This window comes from Podarcis bocagei, assembly GCF_964188305.1.
Source record: "Podarcis bocagei genome assembly, chromosome: 3".
NCBI classification, from domain to species: domain Eukaryota; kingdom Metazoa; phylum Chordata; class Lepidosauria; order Squamata; family Lacertidae; genus Podarcis; species Podarcis bocagei.
The window spans coordinates 82,087,487-82,113,975 of NC_138127.1; the positions used below are offsets into that span (position 1 = coordinate 82,087,487).

At 39.4% G+C, this 26,489-nt stretch overlaps 1 protein-coding gene and 1 long non-coding RNA gene across 17 annotated transcripts in view; one reads left to right on the top strand and one right to left on the bottom strand.

Moving 5' to 3' along the window:
• Window positions 1-26,489, top strand: part of ESRRG (estrogen related receptor gamma) — a 485,944-nt gene that overhangs the window by 267,434 nt on the left and 192,021 nt on the right. For 2 of the 16 annotated variants that reach the window (XM_081186041.1, XM_081186030.1), the window contains exon 1: window positions 19,211-19,435. The exons of 13 other annotated variants lie outside the window; for them this stretch is intronic. Coding sequence is in view for 1 of the 3 variants with exons in the window: in XM_081186032.1 (XP_081042158.1) it covers window positions 19,380-19,435 (56 nt within the window). In the remaining 2 variants the exon portion in view is untranslated. Of the gene's footprint in view, window positions 1-19,209; window positions 19,436-26,489 lie in introns of those variants that run through there. One more of the 16 variants, XM_081186032.1, reaches the window with a different exon arrangement.
• LOC308582722 lies at window positions 3,857-19,010 on the bottom strand. The gene is made up of 3 exons (XR_014005804.1): window positions 18,828-19,010; window positions 10,413-10,488; window positions 3,857-4,095 (listed from the first exon to the last, which is right to left on the bottom strand). It is a non-coding gene; the product is annotated as an uncharacterized lncRNA (long non-coding RNA).

Genomic DNA, 26,489 nt, shown 5'->3' on the forward strand with positions numbered 1-26,489 from the left:
GTGGCCTCACATCACCTAATCTACATGTTTCATAGTTTTCATAATTTGTTTTAGGCTTCTCTTGGTTTGTTATTTTGCCATGTGGCATGCCTTGTTTTTCTAGATGTGATGGTTCTGTGCCTTACACACAGTTCATGGGATGGTATAGAAAACAGAGTCCATTCAAAGCATATATGTGTACACTGCTTTATCAGTGCATTGTTTATGGCATGTCTTGCACAGCGATGCAGGCAATAACTAAGTTTTTTTTTAGAATTCCAATGACTACAATTTAAGAAATATATTTCCTATTTATGCAGACTGGACAGTCTATCCTGAAGAGTCAAAGTAGTATCAAATTGTGTTCACATTGACATTATACATTTAAAGCACTCTTTAACAGTCATGGCTTACCCCCAAAGACTGCTGGGAACTGTAGTTTGTTAAGGGTTGCTAGGAGAGTGGTCACACAGCCAAAACTACTAACACTCTTAAACTACAATTCCCAGGATTCTTTGGAGGACTTGTGACTGTTAAAGTGTTATAAGAGTGCTTTAAACATATAGTGTGGATGCAACAGAGTAACATTCAATTTGGCAACTGATATCTCCCTCTACTCCACCAGATTACTTCTACCACTTTCTGGGGGAGACATATCAACAGACTGGTATGCTTTCTTAATGCTTCTTGAGTTTGGCATTTGGTGGCCTTCATAATTTGGACTTTCAGAGAGTTGACTGTATAACCAAGTTCCATTAAACTTTAGAAGGTATTTAGAAGCAGAAGCAGTGGGATTTAGAACATACATTCTAACTATCCTAAATAAATTAATGTACAGTGGTACCTCAGGTTACAGACACTTCAGGTTACAGATGCTTCAGGTTACAGACTCCACTAACCCAGAAATAGTACCTCGGGTTAAAAACTTTGCTTCAGGATGAGAACAGAAATTGTGCTCCGACGGCGTCGCGATAGCAGGAGGCCCCATTAGCTAGAGTGCTACCTCAGGTTAAGAACAGTTTCAGGTTAAGAATGGACCTCCAGAACGAATTAAGTTCTTAACCCGAGGTACCACTGTATATGACAAAGGCTTAAAATCAGTCTCCCTGAGACCCATCCATTTTATCCATTACATGTGTAAGATGTGAAACTAAACAGAGCTCTTTCATGAGGTGCTGGTTCTCTTAATTTTATGCACAATTCTCTCGAGACAAAATATTTTCTTTTAAGCAGAATTAGTCTCGTTGAAGTGAATGGAATTGAACGGGCTTAAGTCCAAGATTTTCATCTTAACAGGATTGTGGATTGGGCTGTGTGAAGGTCAAAAGCTGCTGCACTCTCACCGGCAAGCATTTGTCTAATAAAAATTGTCACCCACTTTGCTTCTCACGCTCTGGGACAAACATGGCAGTAAGCCCGGGTATAACAATGTAAGTAAAGACAGAATCTGAGTCAATGATTCTTCCTTAATTGTCAATCCTCAGTATTGAAGTCCTAGTAGCCATTTCCACCTTTACATTAACTAATAAATCCCAAGTGCATTTTAAAAAGGTATATTTTGCCTCAGTGCTGAGAGCTCAATAACTTCAAGTGTTCTGAATTGATATGTATTAATATTCATTAAATAGGCTTGAAAATATACCTCCCCGATACACACATTTCTGTATCTGATCAGTGGATGTCTAAAAAAAATAGAGGTAGTAAATCACGAGACTAAATAGCCAGGGAGAAGATGTGTGTACTGTTTTACAGTTTGCAAAATAGTTCAGCATGCAAAACTACTGAAAAAAATTAAAGCCTTCAGTGTGTTACACTGCTTAAAATGTTAGATATGTGGTGGAAATATTCTGGTAATACTTTTGATTGAAATACCATATTTACTCGAATCTAATGTTCACCTTTTTTGGCCAAATTACGTTGTGAAAATTAATGAGCGCATTAGAATCGATGGCACATTTACATTCGCCAGCAAATACTTTTTTTGTTTCAAGGTTCTGAAAATTGAGGTGCGCATTAGATTCAATGGCACATTAGACTCGAGTAAATATGATAAATAGGATGAATGAATAAGTTCAATAGATTTAAAATCTGGTGATGTGTATGAGGTGAAGAATAAGTGAATTGATGCAGTTGCTGAAATTGGTTTTATTTGTAGATATAAGTCTCACAGTCAAGAAGGTAGGCGAGGCAGTTCAATCGAGGTCTTCTGGGAACCTTTCCCCAGACAACTAATATGCAGTAGAATTCAGGTGGTAGAAGGCTGTAGTAGTGATTGAATAGGCTGCACCACAATAGCTTGTGAAGGGGAAGGGTTGCCAGCATTCTGCTATGTCAGCGTTGTGTAAGCCTACAAACATTGCTACCTGCAAACATTCTTACTAGCCTGCTGAGAGCTGGCAGGAGAGGGACAAAGAGTTTGGTCCCCTTCCAGCAGCCCACCTGTTTCTGTGTTGGGTTTGGCGGAAGGGGCGTTCCTCCTTTGGCAGCCCACTAAACAAAGGAGGTACATAGCACTAAATCCCTCCTCTGCCAGCCCACTCCCTCGCCTGCATTCAAATTTGTATACTCGCCTGCATGCAATTCATTGTCATGTGTGGGCTACCAGGCAACTGCAGAAATCAAGGTTATCTTACCTCATTTTGCTGCATGCTTAGATTACTCAAAGTATCAAAATTCCCTGCGTCTAGACTCTATTAACAGTAATGCAAATTCTGGATCAGGCCTGATTCTGTAAACAGATCAGTACTGCTCTGTGCCAATCTCCCATTTTTATATCCTTGGCCACTGACCAATGGATACAGAATGCCTACCTAGAACTATCCAAATGATTACTAGTCCAAGTGGATCTCTAATGAGTCCTTTGTGATACTTTTTTTTAATGAGTCACATAATCCTAATCTTTGGATGGCATTATTGCAACTTGATCCATAGCTCTGCCACTTGTACCGCCAGGGTAAAAGGTGTTGGGGACAGTAAAAATGTCCCTTTGGTATGCCAGCTCCCATCCTGGCAAAGTGAAGAAGCCCAGATCAGACCCATTGCTTTTACTTGGTGCCAGCAGGGCCAGTTCAGGATCCAGTGGATCCTGTGCCAGCCCAGCCCCCATTTCAGGAGTCTCCACTGCCTACCGCTAGTGGGGAAGCAGCTCGTGATAGCTTCCTCCAACCTGCCATTTGGGTGGGCACACCAGGACCTCTCCTTGCTGGCAGAGCTGCCCTGCTGACAGAGCAAGACAGAGCAGGGTAGAGACACACCTCCTCTTCATCCAATTGCTCCCCCGCATGGTGAATTGAGGTGTTGGATTTTCTGTATTTTCAATTGACTTTGCAAACAAAAATACCAAATCCCCCCCCCCCAAAAAAAGAGATAAATGGGAAAGTAGGGATGGGAACTTATTTGGTTGCATCTTAAAGTAATCCCCTTTTCTCAGTTACCCACTGTTAATATTCCCCCCCTCGTGCCAGCAATTCTGCATATTTATGGAAAGCTGAAGAGGAGGAAACCTTTGCTAGCCTGTCTTGACACCTGTATAGCATATACTGTCAACTATGATAAATGGAACAGAAATATAAACACTTGAACAGAAGCTGAAAGCTACAGAGAGAAACACAAAAGGATGAATAGTTGATATCAGAGAAAAAGCAAAACAAATGGGTCTTGGAGTAAACAAACTAGAATGACATATTGAAAACTGTGAAGTACTGAGGCTGCGGTGGCAAAGAGCCAGCAAAAGGAACAGATGGAATATGGTGCATAATTCATAACCAAATACTAATAAAATAAAATGGTGCATCACACATATTGTTGAAGATTATGATGGATGTCAACCAGTAATCTAACAATGCTATTTATAGGTTTCTCTCTTACTCATACCTATATTCAGATTTCTCATTTTTTATTATTCTTTAATTTCCCTTTATACATATAAAAAAATAAAATTGAGAAATGAAAGGGGAATAGGGGCTTTCAGCTCCAGATAGCAGTGCTGAAAAACATCTTGGCGTAGAAAGTAATTTTTTACCAGGAATGTGACCATATAGTAATAGAACTTGTAACTGTTGAAATCTCACCAAATAAGATAGTATGTTCTTCTTTCTATATTCACTCATCCTCAGACTGTGGGGAAGAAGAAGAGTTACATGGTCCCTTGAGATGTTGATTGAAAACAATGCTCTTACTTTACATTTTCAAGGAACTCTTTCCACCTCAGTTAGTTTTCCAGGGAACCCCTGTACATTTCCCAGGGAACCTGTGCTGTACACTTGATTCAGAAGTGTGTCCTTGAGGACAAAGTTTATACATAGCACTGGCTAGGTTTCCTGAGCCTCACCATTACTCCATGTAAATAAATGCTTTGGTCACAGCACTCCCCTGTGGTTCCATGTTGCTGGAGAAAATCAGCAATGGCAAACAAGCCATTCAGGGAAGCTTGTGGAGATTTATGGATTTTATCCTTGAGGAACTTCTGGCGAGTTTCTGAAGGACACCAGTAATCTTCAGAATGCACTGTGAAAACCACCATTCTAAGACACCAATGGAAAGAACTTTGGGAATTGTTGGTGATTACTTCCATAAATTTCACTGTCAATCAATCATTAGTCCTATTCAGAAATTCAGCTATACATCAGCCTAAACACATATAGGGGGACTTGTTTTTTTGCAGGCTTCTCAGATATGTGGTGTGCTTGCACATTTTCACTTGAATGTGCATAGCTGCCCCTTTACAGATACGTTGGTCTCAAAGCATGGTGTTTAGGGTGCGATTATATGTAGTGAACAATTTCTCAATAGGGCTCAGGTACCTTCTTAAATTGTGTTAGGAAAGAGTTCCTGCTTCCCCTTAGGAATTCCTTTGGACTGTGATCATCTCTGGACTAGAATGCACATTGGTCACCAGTGATCTGATTCATTACCATAGTCTTTTGGGTACTACCCACATCATTGGCCTGTGGGGAAGCTGGTGTGGTTACATCTCATGTAAGTTTTCCCTCCTACATGATTTTAATATCTTACTGTAGACTTTTTATTATAGTTTGCCAAAGAGCTATGGGATCGAGTCATGGGAAACAGCAACTATGCTATTCTGGGAATGTATGATATTGACATCCTTATAAATAGGTTGCTTATAACCTTGGATCATGTCTACCAGATTCCCTTATGGTTCCAGTTCTTCCCATGGATATTCTTTGAAGCCCATGTTTCCCATGATACCTGCTTTACTGTGTACAAGTCAGAGAACTAGCATAAGGAGACAGAATATAACAGCTAGCATGAAGCTTGGATGTTTCTGGATCAGAACTTTTCTTGCCTTTATAAGTCTTAGTCAGTGTTATAGCTGGTGTAAGTCTCATCATAACACAGAGCTGATCTGGAGATTTCAGCTAGTGCCTGACTGGTAATCTGGTATTGCTTTTAACTTATCAGTGGAAAGATGTTAATTTTAAAGGAATTAGTTTGAAATATTCTCACACGCACAAGTCATCAGGACTGCCTTGTAAGTGTTATTTGATTTTTTTTAAACTACAGCAAATTGGCAGGTTTAAATTCTTTTTTTCTGCATGTAGATTGAATCTGATGGAGCCCTACTCTGATGGCGCTAAAACAAAGGGGTGGGGGGTGGGACCAGCAAATTTGTATAAACTGTATGCCCCCCCCGACATTCCTAGAGTACATAATTTAACCTGGGGTTAAGCTTTTAATAGTGGGGTCTTAATAATTCTTTCCTCTTCCTCCCCTCTTGAGGTTAGCTTCCTTTACAGAAAATCATGCTAGATATTTTGTTTTGTTTTAAATTAGTCCCCCCGTCCCCCCGGCCCATGACATGTGACAGTTTAAGGGTGGTTTTTTTGTTTTTGTTTTTGGTAGGGACAGGTGTTTATGTGACAGCATTCCCCACAGGATCTTGGGGGACTGCAGTGGAAAGTGTTGAACCGCTGAATGGTAAGGCTGTTCTTTTGTATGGCTTAGAAATCTCTGTTGTCCAGAATTGTACAGATAAGGCAAACCCATTTGCTTCATTGTCAGGCAGTTCAGCGGAATAGAAATGCAAATGTGACATAAGGGTGCTATGCTGGAGTGGGGGGAGAGTTGTGCTGCTACTTTCTCTTTAACAGGCTTCCTGGTTGTAAGAAAATTCCCATAGATGCCAGGATTTATTTATTTTTTAATTAGCCACAGGTTAAAGAAAAAGCTGTCTGAAAGGAAACGTATCTCTCTCACAAGATGCCTTGATTTTTATGTGGTGCTGTTTTTAACTCCCTTATCCAGTGCAACATAAACAGCTCAGACTAAATTGGGAGCATCTTTGCACCACACTGTTGGACAAATATATTTTTGGTAAAACTGATTTGGCCCTTTCATTGTTTGCCTTTCATTATATAGCAAGTGTCGGATACAGAATTGGTATGCATTCAAACTAGCGATAGGACTGTAGCCAGGTTTTTATTATATATATTGCACAGGTCAGGCCTATTAACCACAGAATAATAGCAAGTCAGTGATCTAAGGGGGAGCTCTTCAGCTGGGATGGACTAACCTAACTGAGGTCAGGAGCTAGACCCCTGCACTTCCAAGTGTAGCTGTAGCCTGATTTGCAAGTGTGTCTACTGGGAAAATAAACGAGCCGAGCCGTGTAAGCTAGGAAAAAAGGCAAGACGGTCTTTTCATCTTGAATCTCTGTTTTCGTAGTGGCTGAAGACAAAAAAATTCTGATTTGCTTTAAGTACTTGACTTCATCTAGAAACTTTTAATTCAATCACTTGTTTCGAAGGAACATGATATACAAGGAACTAATTCAATATGACTTTGAGAATTTATTTAGATAGTTACTGAAAGAGAAATCATTCTTGTTTTACTGCCGAATGTATTACTGAGGACAGACTTAATGATTTCAAAAAACAAATATGAATGGTACAAAAGGAAATGGACAATCAAGTGTTACCAAAATATTTTGTTGTCCTTTTGTTAATGCCTTGTCTGATGGCATCATATTATATTTGCATTTTTAAAAAGCAGTCTGACCCTGAAGTCTGAAGTGTTATACAGTCACTTTGAAGATCACAGCTGATGTTGTGGTGAAATATTTCACACCATGGGTCTGGTACTGAATAAACTTTTATTTAGCCTTAAGTTTAACAGGGAGAGCATTAAAATTAGATGTGCAGGAGAAGCACTGGTGGTGGTTCTCACATCTAATGAGATTTGTGGGGTGGGGGCCCATGGGCAGGATTTCTTTGTAGTGGTCCCTCACCTTTGGAATGACCTACTCTCTGAGGTATCTCTCGCCATGACATTGATGTTGTTTCCGCAGCAGGCACATCTCTTTTCTCAGGATTTGGGGAAGGAGGTATAGCGGGCATTTCTGTTGCTGCAGCTACGTCTATTTGTAATCGTAATCTGTATTGCTTACTTAATTTTATTGCCCTTAATTTTGGTTTAGATTGCACATATTTCTGACATGGGACTTGTGGGTAAAGGGTTTGTTAAAAAGCACCTTTTCTATTAAAGCAACTTTTTTACTTCTGTTGCCAGTGAATCACATGTTTTGAGGTGCTGAGTGTCACTGTAAGGAGAGTAGCTTCAGGAAGAGTCCAAGATTTCACCAGAAAGTTTTGTCACAGAGATTGCAGTGCTTCTACCTTCAATTGATATTTCTTGAAAATTGAAGGGTATCATGAATTTTTCCTTGGTTGCTTACATAAAACTTAATGTGCATTAAGAACATAAGAGCCTGCTGGATCAGGCCAATGGCCTGTCTACTTCAGCATCCTGTTCTCAAGAATGGCCAACTAGAAGCCTGTGGGAAGTCTGCAAGCGGGACGTGAGTACAACTCATTCCATCTCAGGTCACACACACTCAACCCCCCCCCCCCATATTGCTTCAGAATCTTTTCTCTGGAGATGCCATATTTGAAATGAATTGGTAAAGGTAAAGGGACCCCTGACCATTAGGTCCAGTCGCAGATGACTCTGGGGTTGCGGCGCTCATCTCACTTCATTGGCCAAGGGAGCTGGCGTACAGCTTCCAGGTCATGTGGCCAGAATGACTAAGCCACTTCTGGCAAACCAGAGCTGCACATGGAAACGCCGTTTACCTTCCCGCTGGACGTGCTTTCGAACTGCTAGGTTGGCAGGAGCTGGGACCGAGCAACGGGAGCTCACCCCATTGCGGGGATTCGAACCGCCGACCTTCTGATCAGCAAGCCCGAGGCTCTGTGGTTTTAACCCACAGTGCCACCTGCGTCCCAGCGAAATGAATTGAGCTTTCTATTAAAGGCTCCAGTGATAATTTTCTGCCCAATTAAGTTGTACTGGAGATTATTTGTATACATTTCAAGTGGAAAAACACACATTTTCCTAACTTATATGATTATTTAATTCTGTATTTTGTATGTGTACTAAAGATCAACACCATCTCTATAGCCACTATGGCAGAAGACTAAAGACATACATTTAATAGTGGGTCTCCAGTTACGTACATGAAGAGTATTCAAGGTTGGGGCAGGGGAATTCAAACCCAATCTGATAGGTGAAAGGTGACAAAGCTTAGGAGGAGCCAGTTTCAATTAATTACAGAGATATTAAGTCAAAGATAAGTACTGCAGGTGAGGAGAGTATTGAAAGAAAGAGAGAGGTTAAGACAAGACAATAGTATCTTTGACATGTAGCTACATCAGGTTACATTCAGACTCGCAAGGGATACAGAGTCTCTATTTGGGGATGCGGTATCAACTGTAACAAGGGATCAATATTTTGGTATTAACTGTTGCATAATAATTTTCCAGTTTTACAAGATGATGTGCATCTTGATCATTCCTTGCTTTCAGGTGTTCATTGGGCTATTTTTATGTTACATTTAATTGTTTTTATTAGTAGCACAGAAATTTAGTAGCTTTTTGCATATTTTCTATTAGCTACGTAAAACTATTTCCACTAGCAGCTCCCCTGTCAGAAGGAAAAAAGAAACAATTGTTTTCCAGAAGCCATTTCTTCATATTAAGAATGAGAAAAACTGCAGACTTTTTTCAAATTAGCAGGCGTATGACTTAGTCTGGTAAGAAAGGGAGTATTAGTATTTATATATTACAAAGTTAACTCTGTTGACCGGTGCTGAATAATTGTATAGGCCTGACTGATCGGGATGCGGGTGGCGCTGTGGGTTAAACCACAGAGCCTAGGACTTGCCGATCAGAAGGTCAGTGGTTCGAATTCCCACGACAGGGTGAGCTCCCATTGCTCAGTCCCTGCTCCTGCCAACCTAGCAGTTCAAAAGCACGTCAAAGTGCAAGTAGATAAATAGGTAACACTCTGGCGGGAAGGTAAACGGCGTTTCCGTGCGCTGCTCTGGTTTGCCAGAAGCGGCTTAGTCATGCTGGCCACATGACCTGGAAGCTGTACGCCGGCTCCCTCGGCCAATAAAGCAAAATGAGCGCCGCAACCCCAGAGTCGGTCACGTCTGGACCTAATGGTCAGGGGTCCCTTTACCTTTAACTGACTGATCAATAGAAATGAACAATAATGGAAATGTCTAGCTGCAAAAAGATCACATTTAAGAGTACATTATATTGCCTGGGTTAGTGCAAATGTGCAAGCTACCAGGGAGGAGGTGGCTGCTTCACAACTGCCATTTCATTTTGCAGCTGCACTGCAGCTTGCTTACTATGTTGTCTGAACCTGGGCTTGTGGTTTAGCTCTCCCAGATGAACCATGAGCTACAAGTCTAGAAAAAAACCTTGGTTACAGCTGGATGGAAATCATGAGCCTGAGTTTGGATGGCATGCTAAGTCAATGCATGGCTTAGCTCAGTGCTGCACAGCAGCACAACAGCTGTGATCTCTTGACAAGAGCCCACATGCTCTGCATTCGCACTAAGCCATAATCTATGCACTAAGCACAGCTATGTGGGTTGTAACAATAGCGCCATTTGTGTTCAATACAGCTGAAAAATCCTGAGTTAAAATATATTATTTTCCCTTAAAAGTTCTTGTTATCATCAGGTGGTATAGTTCCTGTATAAATTGCATGGATAATGTTTTCTGCTTGAAATCTATATGGTCATAATTCTGTTGGGGGTAGGGATACAATTAGGTAGAAATCCTATAAATATTTACCTGGGTGTAATACTCACTGAAGTAAATAGAGCTTGTATCTGAGTAGGCAGGTATGCTATTACACTCAAATCCTGCCATGGCTTAGGCTGCAATCCTAACCCATTTACAGGGAAGCAAGCCCCCCTGAATGAAATAAGACTTCTGAGTACGTATGCTTAGGATTGGACTATTAATTCCTACGTTCATGGCTTCATAAGGGTTAGGTGACTCGATTTTAAAAAATGTCAATCTTCATGCTCATGGCCAGTAATCTAAGTAGCAGATCAGGGGCTGATAGGATTAGTATAGGTTGACACAACCCAGAACAGTAAATGTAGCACTGACCTCAAATAGCTGGTACTTCTTCCTTTAGATGTTTTATTCATTAATTAGTTGCACTTAATCATCTTATAACAAAATTCTGTTGATAAATAAAATAATATTAAAACCACAAACCCATTAAAAGTATCAATCAGTAATCAGCACAACTGTAAAACTAAACCAATAATAAAAGCAAATAGCAAAACAGATTCCAGCATAAGCCTAAAACAGCAAGGAATCATGCTTTCTCCACCACTTCTGCTTTAATGCTCTTTTAAAAGAATTCGATAAGTTTTGTCCAGTTTAGACAATAATGCTAAACAAACGTTTAGCGCTATGTGAGTGAGCCTGAACAAAGTGTTGGGCTAGCATGCTCCTCCCACATTGCGGGGAGGAAAAGTTCCGCCCTGTTTAGTTTCACTTTCACAGAATTCCAGTTTAGAGCTATGTTCTATCCAGGCATCCCAGTTTAAAACAAACTGGGTCCAATTTAATAAGTTTGCTTCATAATTCATGGTTTGAATTTGGCTTATTGCAAAACTGATCAGGGTTTGCTTTAAACTAGGATTGCTGGTTCAAAGCAAAGTTTCTTTAAAAGTGAATCAAAACTAGGCAAAAGTCTTCTTCCTGGCCATTCACTAGGAGGACAGGAGCACAGAGAAACCTGATAATTTGATAGGGCTCATTGAGGCTCTTTCACATACAGTGGTACCTCAGGTTAAGTACTTAATTTGTTCTGGAGGTCCATTCTTAACCTGAAACTGTTCTTAACCTGAAGCACCACTTAGCTAATGGGGCCTCCTGCTGCCGCCGCGCCGCCGGAGCACGATTTCTGTTCTCATCCTGAAGCAAAGTTCTTAACCTGAAGCACTATTTCTGGGTTAGCGGAGTCTGTAACCTGAAGCGTATGTAACCTGAAGCGTATGTAACCTGAGGTACCACTGTAGTTCTAAACCATAGTTTAGGGTTTTGTGCTACTATGTCCCCATATTAGACGTGATAGTCATTTCAAGGCAGTATACAGTGGTACCTTGGTTTATGAACTTAATCCATTCCGGAAATCCGTTCTTAAACCAAAACCGTTCTTAAACCGAGGCGCGCTTTCCCTAATGAGGCCTCCTGCTGCCGGTGCCCTTCCACCATTCAGATTCCATTCTTAGACCTAGGTAAAGTTCTCAAACGGGGATACTATTTCCAGTTTTGCGGAGTTTGTAAACCGGACTGTTCTTAAACCGAGATACCACTGTATTTCAGAACTTTGGGAACATACAGTGCCCTGCTTGTTGGCTTCCTAGAGTGAGACCTCCGGCATTTGGATGGAATAATAATAATAATAATAATAATAATAATAATAATAATAATTTGGCTGGCTACTGCTGTAGATTGGATGGATCCTTGGCCTGATTGAGCAAAGCTCTTCTCACATTCTTGCAACACCAAATTATTTGTAGGGAGAACCTTGCTCATTGCATACTCTTCATAAATAAAAAATGGTTCTAGGGCCAGAATCATCGGGCTGGTTTTGATATAAAGTCATCAGTACAAGCAGTCTTGAGTATACGATGGAAAGATAGAGTACCTTTTTTAAATACTTTTTTATAATAAATACATAAAATAACCATAATAATCCTTGGCATGTGGTGGGTCTGGAGAATGAGCTCATGTTATCCATTACAATTCACTGCAATTCTGCAGTGTTAATAATTCTGGTTTCCATTGTTATTCCTCCCCCTTCAGAGTTGGAAGGATAATAGATATTGGGCAAATTACACATACTTATGGTAGTTTTAGGCCAAGATATGGAAATGGGCCAAATAATACATGTCACTTGTGTGTGTATCATTCACGTCACTAACGGTGGTAAGCACACATGATCCTGAGATCTACTCGGTGTAAAATATTAATGCAGTAGTCAGTGTCTGAGTTGCTGACCCTGCCACAACAATGGATCATTGGTGTTCCAGGTTGACAAAAAAAAAAAAAAAATCCAATTGAACTCCATCTAAACATAGATATAATAATGCCTAACTTGTATTATATCTTAACATGTTAGCTTGAAATGGAATTTTACAGAAAGCAAAATAAAGATCCTCATATTTAACATGTCATGGTGGGAGAATGAATATATATCATTTTGCCTTTACACAGTACAGGTGATTTTTCTTTTTGTCAATATTTATTGCATCTAAATATTAAAATGTGAATATCATGCCCTTCCTACTTTTAGGTGTTGCTCATTAAAGAGTTGTTTTTGAAACATGTCTCTGATGCCAGTCAGACCATTTTTAAAGGATACTGAAGTAAGATTCTTTTCTCTAGCGAGTGGCCGATCATGCTAAGGCTGCACTATTCAGCAATTCAACACGCTCTGACTGCTTGTTAATCAGGAGACGTGAAAAGAACAAAAGAAGAAATAAGAGGTTACAAATGCTGTTTATCAGAGTTATATTTTACATTGGGATTTCAACTCATGAAATAGGATGATTGGATGACACAGGGCTTAATATTTGGAACCGGGAGTGGAAGGTGGGTGAAATTTGTTCCGGTTTGATCCCAGTGACTCTGGCTTATTGGGAAATGGGAATAGCACGTTTGTATGCAGTTAAAAACATGTTCCGTAAATCTTTTCAGTTGCCCATTCCCTGGGTGTCGCAATAGATTAAGTCACTATGTGATGATATGACACCGCCATCACTCGTCTTCCTGGGATATTGCTAGAGGCAACAACAAACCTGTGTCTTTGGCACATGTGAAGAAATTTAGCGCTTCAGGGGTTAAATTACACAGGCTCCCCCGTGGATCAGCTTATGCTTGGACAGTAATAATAGCAATAACATTAATAATATAAATGCCAGAGAAAAGTGAATAGAGGGGGAGAGAAAGGAGAGAAAGATGGGCAAAGGTATTCAGAGGGAAAACAAACCCTGGCAGGCTACAAATGATGGGCTTTGTATGGCAGGTGTAGCAGCTAGAAGTCAGATTTCATAAGGCCGCTGCAAAATGCACATATACTAACACACATTACTGTGGCTTTGGAGATGGTTAGTGTCTTTGAGTGTGTTTGTGTGCGTGCGTGTGTGTGCTGTCGCTTCAGGCCATGATATCCTAGGGCAGTGTAACAAGCAATTCGTGTCAGCTCACGGTAAAGATTATTGGTGTTTTCACTGGGGAAATATTTGCACTCCATCTTCTTTTCTATTTTTAGTGCCTGGAGCTTCCATTTAGGTAGGAAGCTGTGGAGAGAGGAGTTGAGGGAGGGAGATCTATCTGATCTTGTCCCACAATTGGTCAGAGTTACAATCCTAATCTTATTTCAGGATGGGTGTTGATGCCTGCTTGTTTTCCGAGAAACCTTTTTCGATTTGTGGACTGGTAGCTTTTAAATATTAGCTTAGGTATAGGGGAAGAAGTGAGCTATTGTTTTCTCTTCGAACGCAGTGTCTTTGAAGAATAAAAAGGTAACTCAAACAGAATAGTGCGGTGACTTATTTCTACAAGAAGCACCACACTCCTAATAAGGAGCAGCAATTTATTGTCGGGGAAGGAAAGCAATATGAATTTGTCCCCTTCAGAATTGTTGTTTATCATAATCATCTTTCTAGTGAAAAGCCTAATTTGCTCTTTCTATACGAATATTTTAAGTGTGATTATCATAATATCATAGCGGCTGAGATTGTCCAAAATGCAACACTGACCTTGAGCGTACTTCTCCATTTAGCATGTAGTGCTTTAACATTCAGGAAACAACATACCTTCAACCTGTTTATTAATGTATAATCTGAAAACGTTAACTCTTGCTCTCTGATACATGCCACACAGATTCTTGAATTCTTTCAGCATTCCATGAAACAGCATGTGGTATTTTACCAGTGTAAATATGTATGCGATTTTTCAAGATTTCTACTGGGAATACTTCATAACTAAAGTAAGGTTTCCCCATGGCACTGCACTAGTTTACGATTTAATTTTTACTGACATTCCACCAGTCATATTATTAGCTTCACAAAATGAAAGTGAAATAATCCTGTATTAATTAAACAGAGTGACTGAATTCCCTCAGTCATCTTCTCTTTGGCTGCTTGAGACAGTAACACTGTGTGGTTCTCTAAGGAAACGTGCTAGAAAAAGAGTTTGATGGACTACTGAGGGGAGATATAGGTAATGCATTTTTAACTATACTGTATTTTTTCAAGGTACTGCCTGCCCCCTGAGCATTTCAATAGAGATTTTAAGTTGGGGGGGGGGGAGTAACTGTTATACCTATCTATGTACTAACGTAAACAAACAGGGGCTAGCCCTGAAGAATTGTGGTTGTGGTCAGTCGGTTAGACTGCATATGTTATATTGATATATAATTATTATGACTTCTTACTGAAGAACTTTGTGCTCCACCCACCTGAGTTTATATAAGGAAAAGGGATGCAGTGTGCACACGTCCACACACATGCACACATGTTTGTGCTTGTATTTGAAAGCATATTTTAATACAGCTTGTCTAAAATCCAGGCAGGGTGATCATTACTTCTGCTAAATATAAGTGAAAGTGCCTGACGGTTTTAAAGTAGTAATCTACTACCATTTGCTCAAGTGTATATAAGCATGCAAAGAAATCCAGAGAGTAAGCTTGTCACTTGCTGTGTGTCTATGTGTATGTATGTCTGTTTTTTGTTGTCTGTCTCTGTCTGTGTCTCTCTGTCTCTCTCTCTCTCTCTCTCTCTCTCTCTCTCTCTCTCTCTCTCTCACACACACACACACAGAGAGAGAGAGAGAGAGAGAGAGGGCAGGGGATTATATTGTATCCAGGGATGTGCTATACTGTACTTCCTGAGGAAGTCGGAAAGACAAATTGCAAAACAGTTTTTAACACTCCAGTGCTAATTACTTTTAGCTGAAATCAGCAACATTTGCTTCGAATAAGTGAATGCAGGATTGGTGTTTGTAAAATGAAGAAACTATTTTGCAAAAACGTCCAAGACAGGAGTATAGCCCGCAAAGGGCCTGTTACACAGAACCATTATTTAAAATTTAGCATTTCCTGACATTTTTCTATCTAATTTGAAAAGCTAAATATATCTATTTTCAATCTATTCAGAAAGCTAGATATAGCAAACCTGTTACTCTGATTGGTTCAAGATCAATTTCAGACATCCAGGATGAACATTTAACCACCTTTAATTCAAATTTAATTGAAAGAATGATGAAATTTGTTGGTGTGGAAACAGTGTATATGGAAGTACAGTATGGGGGTATATAATGTCCTTTATATAACTTAGGATTCAAAGCAATAATGGTAATATGCATGGCAGACACAGATTTCCTCCCCATATTTTTTCTCTCCAGTGTTCATTTTGAGTAAATATGTGCTTGGCACAATTAACTATGCTGCTTCTGCAAAGTGCCACTGAGTCTTTACTTCAGTAGCCTTGAGGTAGCTGTGGTTTAGGAGTCGGGCAATTTGGATGCAATGAGATGTCTGTAGCACTTAAGTGTGAAGGCGCTTAAAGATGTACAGTACTCTTCATGGGAATAATTATACACACAGAGGGGATGTGAAGATGTAGACAGTGCTCAGCAGTGCTCATTGACTGGTGCAGATACTCATGACAGCTTCTCTCACCCTCCTAGCCTTGATTCCATTACTATTGCTTTTGTGGATTCCTTGAGGTAAGATTTTTACACTAGAGCATTTGATTTAGCATGTGCATATATGTGTAAAGCAGAGAGAGAGAGAGAGAGAGAGAGAGAGAGAGAGAGGAGCACACTCCTGATTTTGATTTTCTGTGATTTAGACATTACGTAATAAGCATTTGCTGTGATTATATTTTCACGTGCAATTAGAAAGCATCTTTAATAAAACAAGCATTTTTAGAGTGTGCTATAGTATCTGGTAAGTTGCCTAATTTATTTCTTCATTTTATTAGAATAACTGAACTGTAAACTGGTGTGCCCAAGTTCAAGAATGCAGTTGAAATTCCAGGCCCAGGTCTAGTCGAGGTGACATTTTGAATCCCAGGGGAGAAGGCCAACTGCCTTTCATGAATGCATAAATTATAATGCTACGGCTGTAGTCTTCCAAGCAGCAGCACCATCAGCAAAGACAGATGCTTGCAAGGTGTCTGGTGGAAAGATAGCAATAGTTAATTTGGTGATGCGGAGGGGAAGCGCAAGATGACATGGGCATGAAAAAGGATAGCGGAAACTATGTGGACATGAAAAGCTTAGCAGATGGAAAAGTACAGCACCTAATCATGATTTAATGAACATGATGCCATATTCCAGCAAATAATTTTTGCTTATGAACAGAGCTTTGCAGACTAAGATCTATATGACGCTTGAACAAAGCTGCACATTCAACAAGACTTTCAAACTCTTGTGCCAGAACAGCGATTGAAATTTTATCTGAATTAAAAGAGTGGATATCCATGTGTATAGGAATGTGTTTCGATATTGATTACATATAAATTATACAGAATCAAAAGAAATCTGCTACAAACAAGTCATTTATTCTACTAAAATATTTTTAGGAAGGTGTGTTGCACTCAAATTGCACCTATTATTTTTTGCTTGTTTAGTGAAATCTGTGACGTGATAGGGTGGGATGCATCCCAGAGTATTTTTAATTCACTGCTCAGATCCAAAATTTACATCTTAATTAGAGTCTACATTTAGCAACATAGGCAGCATAATGTTACTGTTAATTATGTTTTTACTATCTGCTTTTCTGTAGTGGTGAGACCTCCAATTATGCTGTGTGGATTCTTGATTCCTAAGTGTGTGTGTGTGTGTGTGTGTGTGTGTGTGTCCCCATATGTATCGGAAAGCAGATTTTCAACTCTACATGGGATAAATATATTATATACTGTTAAGTTGCTCAGCAAAACAAAGAGATGCAAATATTTCCATTGCACTTACATATATGTCTTCTTCTGTCATCTTACTTTGGCAAAAGCCGTCAAATAGATTTGGAGACAGCTGTTGTACTCTCATTTGTGAAAGGCATTAATGCATTCTGAGGGTGTGCACTGATTTGTTTTGATCTAAAAGATTATGCCATTTACACCACAGAGTGCTTCAGTCAAAAAAAAAGTGCCAAGCAATACAGCTGAATTTGTATTAAAAAAAGTATTTTCTATTATTGTAACAATTGTTTCATCATGATTTATTGGAATTATTTTATTCAGCAGGTAGATGGAATCAATTCTTGCTCTGAAAACAGATAATTAATATGACATTTATGCCACATAAATTGACGAAGACTATTAGGACAAACTTGTGCTCTTGTTTAATTTTGGCGGTATTTTGATTAACAGTATCTGGAATTTTGTGTCCATTTATTTGCATTAAATGGGTTTGTCTGGTCAGCAGCTTTGATGTGCTATAGCTAGGGGTAGTGAATTGGGGGTTGGATAATTTTGTCAGTACACATGTGAATAATGCAATACATTTGCTTCCACATTGAAAATATTCTTGAAGTTTTTGTGCAAGTTTGTACATAGGTAGCTGAGGCACAAATAGTTATCAGACCATTACATTTTAGCTGGCACAGCTGGATATAGTGCTGTTTTTTCCAGAACTGAATCTGCTGACTTTAATGAGACATATGACCAAGTTACTGCATATAGGCATGGAGCCTTAGCTCTGCTGAAGAGCCTAATCTGCATTATTTGAAAGTAAGTTTCCTTGAAATCAATAAGACTTAAATTCAAGTAAAGACAGTTAATACTTATAAAAGATATTGATCAATAAAATACCTCTTATTATTTCACGGAGATGGCAAAACATATATTCTCCACAACTGCATGGTCTAGTTTCTGTGCAAGTTATGCATTCAATTCTCTTCAGTTGAACCCTGTCACTTTTTCACAGTGATGAAAATACAAACACTGCTAATCTTACTTGTTTACAAAAGTCAACAATGCAGAATGATAGCATATAGACCCCTTAACTCAGAGTTTAGAAATGTAGAATAGAATTTAGGTGAATCATATGAAGGGGGAGAAATTAACAGTTCAATTCCATCCATGTTTATTCATAAGTAAACATGCTTAGGATTTCAGATGACATACAAATCCCTCAACATGTTTACTCGGCAGTAAACCCCAGCGAGTCAACTGAAACTCATTTCAGAGTATGCATTCATGTAGCCAATCCATGTTTACTCAGAAGTCAGTCCCACGAAGTTACCTGGGAGCTTTCTTCCTGCAAAGGAAGCGCGCTGTGAGGCTGCAATCCTATACACGCTGACGTGGAGCTAGGGAAGCAAACAAACCCTGTGCAGCTCCGGAGCGGCTGCCTTCCGAGTAAGCATGCATAGGATGGGGCAGCGAGAAGCGCTGCTAATCGGTCACGACGCGAGATCGCAAAACAAAACAGAAAACACGGACACCCAACAATGCAATGGGAAAAAAGAAAAGAGAACGGCAGCGCGAAACTTAATACCTTCTGATGAAATCTTCCCCAAAGGAACTGAGGCTTGCAACTCCTTCCTGCCAAACTGTCTTTTAAGAAGCAGAAAGCGTTTGGTCACCCTAAGGAGTTAAAGCTAGAGTTAAGACACAGCCGCGCTTTGGAAGCCCTTTTGAAAACGTTGCATCGTTTATATCTGCGCGTTCTCACTTGTCGGTTATTATTATTTCTTCTCCCTCTGCCTCCCCCCGCCCGCCCTTTCCCCGGTCCCTCCGCCCGTCTCTACCTGCCGAGCTCCGCTCAATCTGTGCAGCCTCTGCTCTCGCCGGCGCTGATTGGCTGACGCCCTACCAATCCGCTCTCTGTCTGGGCCAGTGGGACTGCATATGTAAAGCCCTACTTCATATTTATAAGCTCCAATCGGGGCTTTAAGTCCTTGATTAGGAGAGTGTGAGAGCTTTTGGTCCCAACTGGCTGTGCCTATAGGCTTGTCACCAGGAGAACATTTGTGTTAATTGCACTGTGCTGTGTCAAGGAAACTTTGATTTATAGCTGGGGTGCACAAATAATGGTTGCCGAGCGCACATGGATTCGGTAGAACTTTGCCTTCCTGAATCTTTTTCCTTGCACTACGAAGAAGAGTAGGTACCTTTCTTCTTATTTCCCCCTTCCTTTCCTCTTTTTTATGTTATTAAAAAATAATAATAATAACCCTCTTCCTACTTTTATTCCCCCCCAGAACCCGGGGCTTGGGGAGAGCATAATAATAGCAATAGTATTAGAGCGCTGAATGCTAGCGTTGTTTCAGGTAATGCTTTCCGGGTTCTGTGTGCATGATTGGGGCTGCTTGTGTCTTCCGTCTTTTGTGCCCGGCTTTATCTGCTAATTCAGTAAGTGGGAGAATTGTTCTCTCTCTCTCCAACGTTACCTTTTGAGTCGCAACGCAAGCGGTGCGACTGTCACAGAAGGGGGGGGGGGTGAGGGAAGCACTCCCCCCTCCCAAAACAGCTGTGTGAGTGACAGTCACTTCTTATTCAGGTACTAAGAATAGGCACTTGGCACAAATGCAGAGTGAATTGTCTAAATAGACATTTCAGAAAGACACATTTATCCCCCCCCACTTTCCCCCCTCCCCAACAGAGTTTAAGAAGGACGTATTCTGAGAACAGGATTTAAATATTTAGGACCTTTTCAGTTAGATATTTTGATCTTTCTGGTGTTTATAGCTATGCATAGTTAGGAGGGGGAATCAGCCCAACTGTTTAATCCCACTTTAAGGATAGTGCTCTGTAATTAAGTAGAACGTAACGTTCCAGTCATTTAGTGACAAATCGGTCTATTAGAGAGCAAGGGAAGGGTGTGTGCATGTGGCACTTCCTGAGCCAGTATTTTGTTTCAATTGGAATATAGGGTTTTAATGTTTTTTTTTAAAAAAATAATCATTTCCGCAATTGGTACTATTAATTTATTTATCACACACAATAAAGTACTGTAGATGCTTCGTGTATTCAGTACATTTAACATGCCTCTTAAAGGCACATAGTTTAATGCATGTTTTCTCAGCTCTTATCGGAGAGCAGAGCAAAGAGTGGGGAGATTCCAAATGCAAATTTGACAGCCTAGAACTTGGAGAGCTTGTAAACTTAATTCTGGGCTAAATACTACGCACTGTGGAAGCTGTCAGTTGACTCAGCCCTGGACAGAATGCATAGTGTGGCTGTACTAGGAAGTGACAGTGTGTTGTGGGTACATGCCCACTAGCTGTCCATAGTGTCTGCATATTATTTTGGTGAGTTGCAATTAAGTCAGAGTTGTGTGGGTTTCTTAAAGTGCTTTAGACGTTCAGAAATAATATAGACAATAAAAGAGCTTGCCAATCGGAAACTGGTATAGTGTGTGTGCGGGTGGTAAGAGGCAGGATTCCTCGTTCACCTGCAGAAGAAGGTAAATAAACAGTAGTAGCATGCTCACTGAGATACGGTTTATAGATCAGTACTCAGTAAGTTGATGTGCAGTGTGGTCTAAAATGTCTTAATCTGTGCATAAGTGCAGTTGTCACTGTTCCAAGTTGAGATGGGTGGTTTTCTTTGGTGGGGGAAGTAGGAGGAGGATAGATTCTAAAGTTAGGACGATGTTCTTTTTTTAAGGAGCTTTCTTGAATTTACCTTCTTAGAGCTAATTTGAATGATTAGTTTTGATAAGCCGCTTAAAGTAGATGCATTTAAATGAAATCGGGGCACGTGTCTTTTTGGCTCTGGTGGAAGATTCAAACTATTCTCTCTCCCCACTACAATTAGCACTCTTCTCTCCCCCCCCCCTGCCTCTGTTAAAAGTCTTCCAGATGCAAGGCTAGGTGGATCTGTGGTTTCGTGGGCAGGCAGAACTCTAATGCACTGCAACACATCTGTCTGTATGTCTCAATTAATAAACCACACCGCCTTACTTGCTATTAATATTGCCAGTAATTGTATTTTTGTTTTGTGGCATATAATGCACACCAAACTACAAAGGCAGCTCAGAGATTAAATAAAAGTAGTGGACTACTTCTAGAGCTTGCACTTTATTGAGTGTGTAATGTGGTGGTGGGGAGGGAAGCCAGGCTAAAAACTGACAGAACATTTGGGGAGCACATAGACATCTGCCTCACTGACATTAGGTATGCTTTGATATCTGGATAGCGCATGTTAAAGAATGCAAAAACTTAAAGCCAGCTGCAAACCTTGCTATTGCCTTTTCAGCAAAACCAGTAATACTAATAATTTCAAATAGCAGTTAATAATGGAACAGATGCAACAAATATAGTTGCTGATTTACGCGTGTGTTTGTCACTTTAATTGTTCTAAATGAAACGGTGTGCTCATAATGCAAAATCTCAAACCTCTGATTAAAATGTAACATTGACTAAAGGATTAAAGAGCGGACTTAATTTTACTGACTGTTTTAACAGTTGTCACAGCTGTTGGAAGAAGGAAAGGCAATTGAAACACTCCAAAAAAGGGGAGGGGGAGGAACTAGCTTCGTAAATTTAAACATGATCTCTGAATGCCAGGCATAGAGAGGCAAATAGATTTGTGACTTCAGATATCTTCTCTGAGCTGTGTACGTTTACCTCTGTAGCTCTGTCCGTTTCATGAATTTGAACCCTCGACCTCTTCCACACTTCCCCCATTAAAATACAACAGGACTGAAATGAGGCACAGCTAAAGTGAATGTCACAGTGTACATTATTTTAGAAACCAACTTGTTTTGTAGTAAATGTGATATGCCAAGAACTGAAACTTAGGATGGATGGCTAAAATTTTAATAGTGAACACTGATGTCGGAATTGGGAGACCAAAGATACTTGAGGGCTTTGAAAGATTGTTTACAGATTTCACTGTCAAAAACAGCATAAATGTGAGAGCTACTTTGCTGGAGTCTTCATTTTCTTCTTTGTCAATATCACTTATTTAAATGTGTGTTACTTCCTCCCTCCTTTTATTGCATAGGTCTTATTTCCAGTAAAATTTGATCTGGAAAATCTATGCAATATTTGCTGTGGGGGAGGGGTAGCTGATAATTAATAAGAAGAAAGTTAATGCTCCTTATTATGACTGCAAGGGTAGACTTCTTGAGGTGAGGGCTGCCTATATCATGGATGTGATAAATGTCCTATATAAATAAGAACACATCATCTGTGGGTAAGAACACTATATGTGTATTAATATAATAGGGCGGTATGTATGGGGAAGAAACCTAAAGAACACTGTCCCCTAAATTCAAATACAGCAAGGTGTAAGCATGCCTACTGGTTAAATGAGAATGAGTGTATGGCTTTTCCTATTCGGTTCTTACACGTCTACCCAAATGGGCCTTGTCATACACTCCCTTACTATATTTTCCAAGTTTGGATTTCTTTGTTCATATGCCTTTTCTGCAAGTTTTTACAGCTGTCACAGAGTGCAAAGAGCTGGTGCTGAAATGGCTGTCTGACAGCTTTTTATTTGCTGGGCCTGACCTCCCCCCCCCTTTTTTTTTTAGTAGTGGTTGCTCCTTTTAATGTGTTTATGGTTCTACTCTTATTTACTGAGCCTGGTGTGTTGCAGCAGTAATTAACCTGTGTTATTAGCAAAGCCCTTGTGAATATCCATTAATTCTCTTGAATGGATGATCATTCCCCCCCCCCTGTTATTCTCCCCCCCCACTTTCTCCCCAAAGGTTTGCTGTCCCATTTTAAAGCAATTCTTACCTTAAGACTTTTTTTGTAGATATACTTTGGAAATAATTTATATTACGGGGCATAACTAATACTCTTGATTAGTTGTCTTAAATACACTTAAGAAGTGTGAAGAGGGATGGATCTCATCACATTATTCTTTTCTTCTCCTGATAACAACAGAAACAAACCTATGTTGTTGTTTTTTGGCGAAGGATGATGGTTCAGGAGATGACTTCTGTGGGTTTTATCTGATTTGAAGTTACCTTGGGTATCACTTTGGGAATTTAAAGAAAGGAAAAACATATTAAGCCTGCAAAGGGGGGGGGGGGAATACTTCCGCTTGGACTGCTGAGGAAAGATAAGGACCGCCTCATTAGCCAAGCCCTACTTTTGCAATTAATTTCAGAATGCATGGCACTATACATCAAACACAGAAGGTAACTTGTATGTGATTATTTTTAGACAATTCCTGAAACCCCTTCTCATTTTAAGGCAGAGGCTAGTATTTTATGCAATCTTAGGTTAATAACATGATGCTATATTCTATTTTCTTTCTTTTTTATTTGCAGTGTGGTTAAATAGTCTGGCAAACTTCCTGGTATTGAACATTTCTGATGCACAGTGACCTTTGGCTTTGGTATCGCTGCAAAAGTGTATAGAAATGAACACCAATATTTATTGACACTCTTCAAAGCAATGGCCCTTTATGAATATTCTTGTTATCCTATTATCAGTCAGTAAAAATGCTGAATGTAAGAAATATGGGATAAATATGGGGTAAATAAGAAATATGGGAGAGCATCTGTCTAGAAGTTTAAAGCAACTCTTTATATTACGTATGCCTTGGTCTCTGCTTCATAACACATTCATTGGGGACAGAAACAATAAACATTGATATCTACCTAGTGCCTCTCTAGCCCTAGCAAACTCTCAGGAGGAAATCTGTGATTATGCTGGGCTGGTTTGGTTTTTATCTCTTTTACATCCAGTGGCCTTGTATTAAATTGTCATTGTCCTAAAGCACATGAGAGAGAAATGAATTGCACTTCTCGACATGCTCTGACAGTGAAATATTTAGCTTCTCTGTCTCCAATCATACTCATGTGTATATGTTTGATAGTGCTGGAATGACAACCAGCAGTCTCCTGCAGTCTGAGATCCGCATTTTACATATTCTCCACATTTTTGGGGAGGATTCACTCTCTCATTTTCTTTCTTTCTTTCTTTCTTTCTTTCTTTCTTTCTTTCTTTCTTTCTTTCTTTCTTTCTTTCTTTCTTTCTTTCTTTCCATATCCAGTTACACTTGGCTAAGGCATATCAGTGTTTATTTACACTGATATAAAAAAAATCATGTTTTTATCACAGCTGATAATGGATGAATAGGCACATAGGCGCCAGCTTTAAATGTCTACATCTTAGAGTATGTACATTGTAATTATATTTGCATGTTGTATTCAGTATACATAAGCAAACAGCTTTTGAAATTTGTTATCTTAAAGAAAGAAACTCACTAAATAACAATGTTAGATATTAGAATGTCTAGACTTTTTGTTGGCTGATGCGTTCCTTTGGATATACAGTCAGCTGCTGTTATTTTCTCCTTCATATTTCTGTGCAACAGAAGATACCATAATACAGTTCTCTGAACTTCTGCGTTCATCAGTTGTAACAGATAGGATTTTTATGTTTGCATTCCCAAGGCAGAACTGAATGCATAACTCTTCTGACATATGGTCAGTTTTATATTAAAAGTATTACTTTTAATAGAAATATTAAAATAGAAAATTAAACTATTTTAATATAAACTTCTATATGTTGCATGCACCTTTTAATTTTATTTACGCTTGTATTCTAAATGTTTTCTGCTGAGTTCGGATGCTCTTAGAACATTAAAAAAAAATCCTTTATAGGAGTTTGCTCTAATTGCTCCAAATTTTATAATAATCAGATACAACGGATTCTAAAAATGTAATTGTTTTGCTCTCCAAAGTAACTTGTGTCATTCTTGCATAATGATACATGCCTGAAGACTAAATCCTCCTAAGAAGCTGCAATCCTTTAAAAATATGCATATTATTAAGCTCCATTTATTTCAGCGGGACATACTGGTGAATAATAAGACTTAAGATGGCAACATAGCCTTATTTGATCATGTAGTATATAGAACTCAATGCAATTATGCTGTATTCCTTCCTTTCCAATTGTGAAATATTTATTCTCTCCAGTCAGAGCAAGTTAGTAGTTAAAACAGGCTCCTCTATATAAATAAAATGCTTTTTAAATTTTATGAAAGAAAACTTTTGCCTAGAATTTCCCCCCCCCTTTGAAAACACTTGCTTTATCCCATCACCAATTATTGCTTCATAAAAGGTGCTTTTTTAAAAAAAACTTTCTCCTTTTTTGCATATCTGTGTCATAAGTTCTTGTTGCTCATAATGTTGAGTTGAATTTTCCATTTTTACTCTAAAGGCTGTATTAAAAATTATGCCTCTAAAGGGGGAGCAGATAGCTGTCATGCTAAAATATACATCTGTTATGACAGTCTTTAATGAAAGCAGGTGTTGCTTTTTTAAAAGTTTTCTTTCTCTCCCACCTTCCCACAAATGAACTAATACATATATCATTGTTTTAAAGAACTGTGTATATTTTACACATATTTTAAAATACAGTAGCAATGTACAAAAGCCGACAATCTTATTTTTTTCTCTCCTTTGTAACTGGAAAAAAGGTATTTTCTTCAGTAACTGTAAATCTGAAATTTGTTAATCATCTAAATAATAGAATTCATATAGTACTGAAACTAAAGCTTAAAATACAACTTAAGTATTTTTAAAGTATCAATTCCTGGAAGTCAAATTTGTAGGTTTAGATCAAACGATCTTGCTGTGCTCATGTATTGGGAGGCTGCTGATTTGCTCCCATCACCTACAGGCCTCCTTTCTTCCCAAAATCTACTTAGGAGAGTTCCCTCTGGAACCAGTTTTTGCAGGGCAGGGGGATGCAAGGGGGGGGGGAGATAACCACCTTCCCCAGCCCAATGAGAGAAAGTGTTTTCCACTCGGGCAGTGGAATCTTTGGGTACCCTCCATTAAAATAAGCGCAACTAGCCTTGTGAATTATGATAGGAAACAATGGTAAAACAAAAATCCACATAGACCTTTTTCTCAGCCTTATTAGTTTGCACGCTGCTGTCTCACTTATTCCTCTGTGTCTTTTCATGTTTTGAGTGAGACAAAAGTGCACATCTCCTTTTCATCATTTTGATTGGAACTACATACCATATGTAATGTGTTTTGGCAGCACTTACCTAGCCAAAGAAAACAAATTAATATTAGCCATGCTGAGGGGCATCCGAAGTATCACAGATGTGTCGATTTAGCTTTGCTCCATCACACACCCTTTCCTTAAACAACTGGTCAAGCTGTCGCAAGATGTTGCATGGGCTACAAAGCGATTTTAATAGGTGTGATCAGACGTTGATGGCTGTGGCTAGTTAG